Raw genomic sequence first — 1,745 nt, forward strand, 5'->3', positions numbered from 1 at the left:
GTCTCAACAAACAATTTTAAAATAGAAAATCTCAGTGAAATAACTGAAGATATAAAGAAGAACCAAATGGAGATTTTAGAACTAGAAAATATAATCACCAAAATTAAAAACTCAATGGATAAGCTCAACAGCAGAATGGAAGGGAAGGAGGAAAAGAATCAATGAACAAATGAACTTGAAGACCAAACAATATAAATGACCCAAGTTGAGTCAATTATCCAAAAGGAGTAATTTGGGTAAAAATAATAGTTTCCTTTTCCTCTTGTGTTTTCTAAATTATGTTTGAAAATTAAAGTGAAAAGTATAACACTATCTAAATGTTAATTTCAAAGAATGTAGAAGAAATATTTAATAAAATTATATTGTAAATGGAGGTGGTAAGGGGACTTAACGGGAGGTGAGTTTTCTACACTTATCTCCAACTGACAATGTGAACACCAGTGGATCTCCATGATGATGGAATCATTCCATATCTTGATTTCAGGGTTGAATCTACTTGTGTGGTAAAATGCCTATACATATACTTTATGCACACATATACTATATGCACACATTGGTTTCTAAGTCCATTTACTGGTTTTCATTTTGTACTATACTTACACAAGATTAGCCACTGGGGCACCCTGGGGAACACTGGGTGAAAGACACATGGAACCTCTCTGTATTATCTAAGTAAATCCCTATGCATCTAAAATAATTTCAAAATGAAAACTTTTTAAATAAAAGAGGATTGAAGGGGCAACTTCACAGGCACTTAGGGAGCTCCCATTTAACTCTGGAGGCCAGACATGAAGGGAGGTGGTGCCCAGAGAACAGAGCGTTCTGGATAGGAACCTTCAGTCAGACCCTCACCTTATCCTCAAGTGACATCACAAAGCCTCAGAAGCCCCGCCTACCACTCAGAAGTCTTGCCAGCTGAACTACATGTCAGGCCTGTGTTTGCTTTGGAAGCAGTTGTTCAACCTTGCTGAGCAAACTGATCTGCTTGTTCACTTACATCGGAAGGAAAATGGCCCCATGTGAGCAACAAGTTCAACCGTTTGACACTCATTCCTAAGCTCTTACAAAGGGCAAGACCAATTCTCCTCGTGTTTTCTTGGTCGTGCGGGCAGTCTGTTTCTACCACATATCTCAGCTGTCTTTGAGAAACCTATGTCTTCCCCACAGCTTCCAGCCTTCTTATGGGACAAGCATACACTAACCACTACCTTATCCGATCCTGCTTACCTGGTCAAAGTCCTCTTCTTCTTTGCATTCCTCATGACTCTGGTCACATTACTTATCCTAGTCTGGAAGGTAACCAGAGACAAAGGCAACAAAAACAGAGAACCAGACCAAAGAAAGGAGGCAACATTGCTGGCTTGAAGACCTATGGTTCTTGGTGGAGACTCCATTGAGGTGAAGACCTGGAGGCCAAGAGGCGGACCACTTAGGAGCTGTCTTAAAAGTAGAGCGTGGGATAGAAGAACAGCTTCGGGCACTGCATGCCCCCTGCCAGATGCTCCCCTTGGCCTCCTCCTCTATGGCCACTTCTGCTATAATTCACATTCATTCTGCTGCTCTTTGTCTTCTCCAACTCCTGAGTTTAAATGTCTTCTCTCCGTGGATCTTTCCAGACTGAAATTATAAATGGCTTTTGATTTTTGCATTAACAGATGAAAAGGAAAAATGGAGGATTAAAAATCACTTACAAAGCCCAAATTTTTAAAATTGGATATGTGTTGACTCTGGGATATTGAAATTAT

General features: G+C 40.1%; 1 protein-coding gene across 1 annotated transcript; it reads left to right on the top strand.

The window, feature by feature from the left end:
* The first annotated feature begins 1,152 nt into the window (after positions 1-1,152).
* On the top strand, positions 1,153-1,365 carry SMIM42 (small integral membrane protein 42). Its single transcript, XM_055586689.1, has one exon. It carries the CDS (start codon positions 1,153-1,155, stop codon positions 1,363-1,365), a length of 213 nt encoding a protein of 70 aa, XP_055442664.1.
* The last annotated feature ends 380 nt before the right edge of the window (positions 1,366-1,745 follow it).

Source organism: Bubalus kerabau, chromosome 6, assembly GCF_029407905.1.
Source record: "Bubalus kerabau isolate K-KA32 ecotype Philippines breed swamp buffalo chromosome 6, PCC_UOA_SB_1v2, whole genome shotgun sequence".
Taxonomy (NCBI): domain Eukaryota; kingdom Metazoa; phylum Chordata; class Mammalia; order Artiodactyla; family Bovidae; genus Bubalus; species Bubalus kerabau.

Excerpts from the sequence above, each read along its gene's own strand:
- SMIM42 (XM_055586689.1), top strand. The coding sequence starts at position 1,153 with ATGTCTTCCCCACAGCTTCCAGCCTTCTTATGGGACAAGCATACACTA.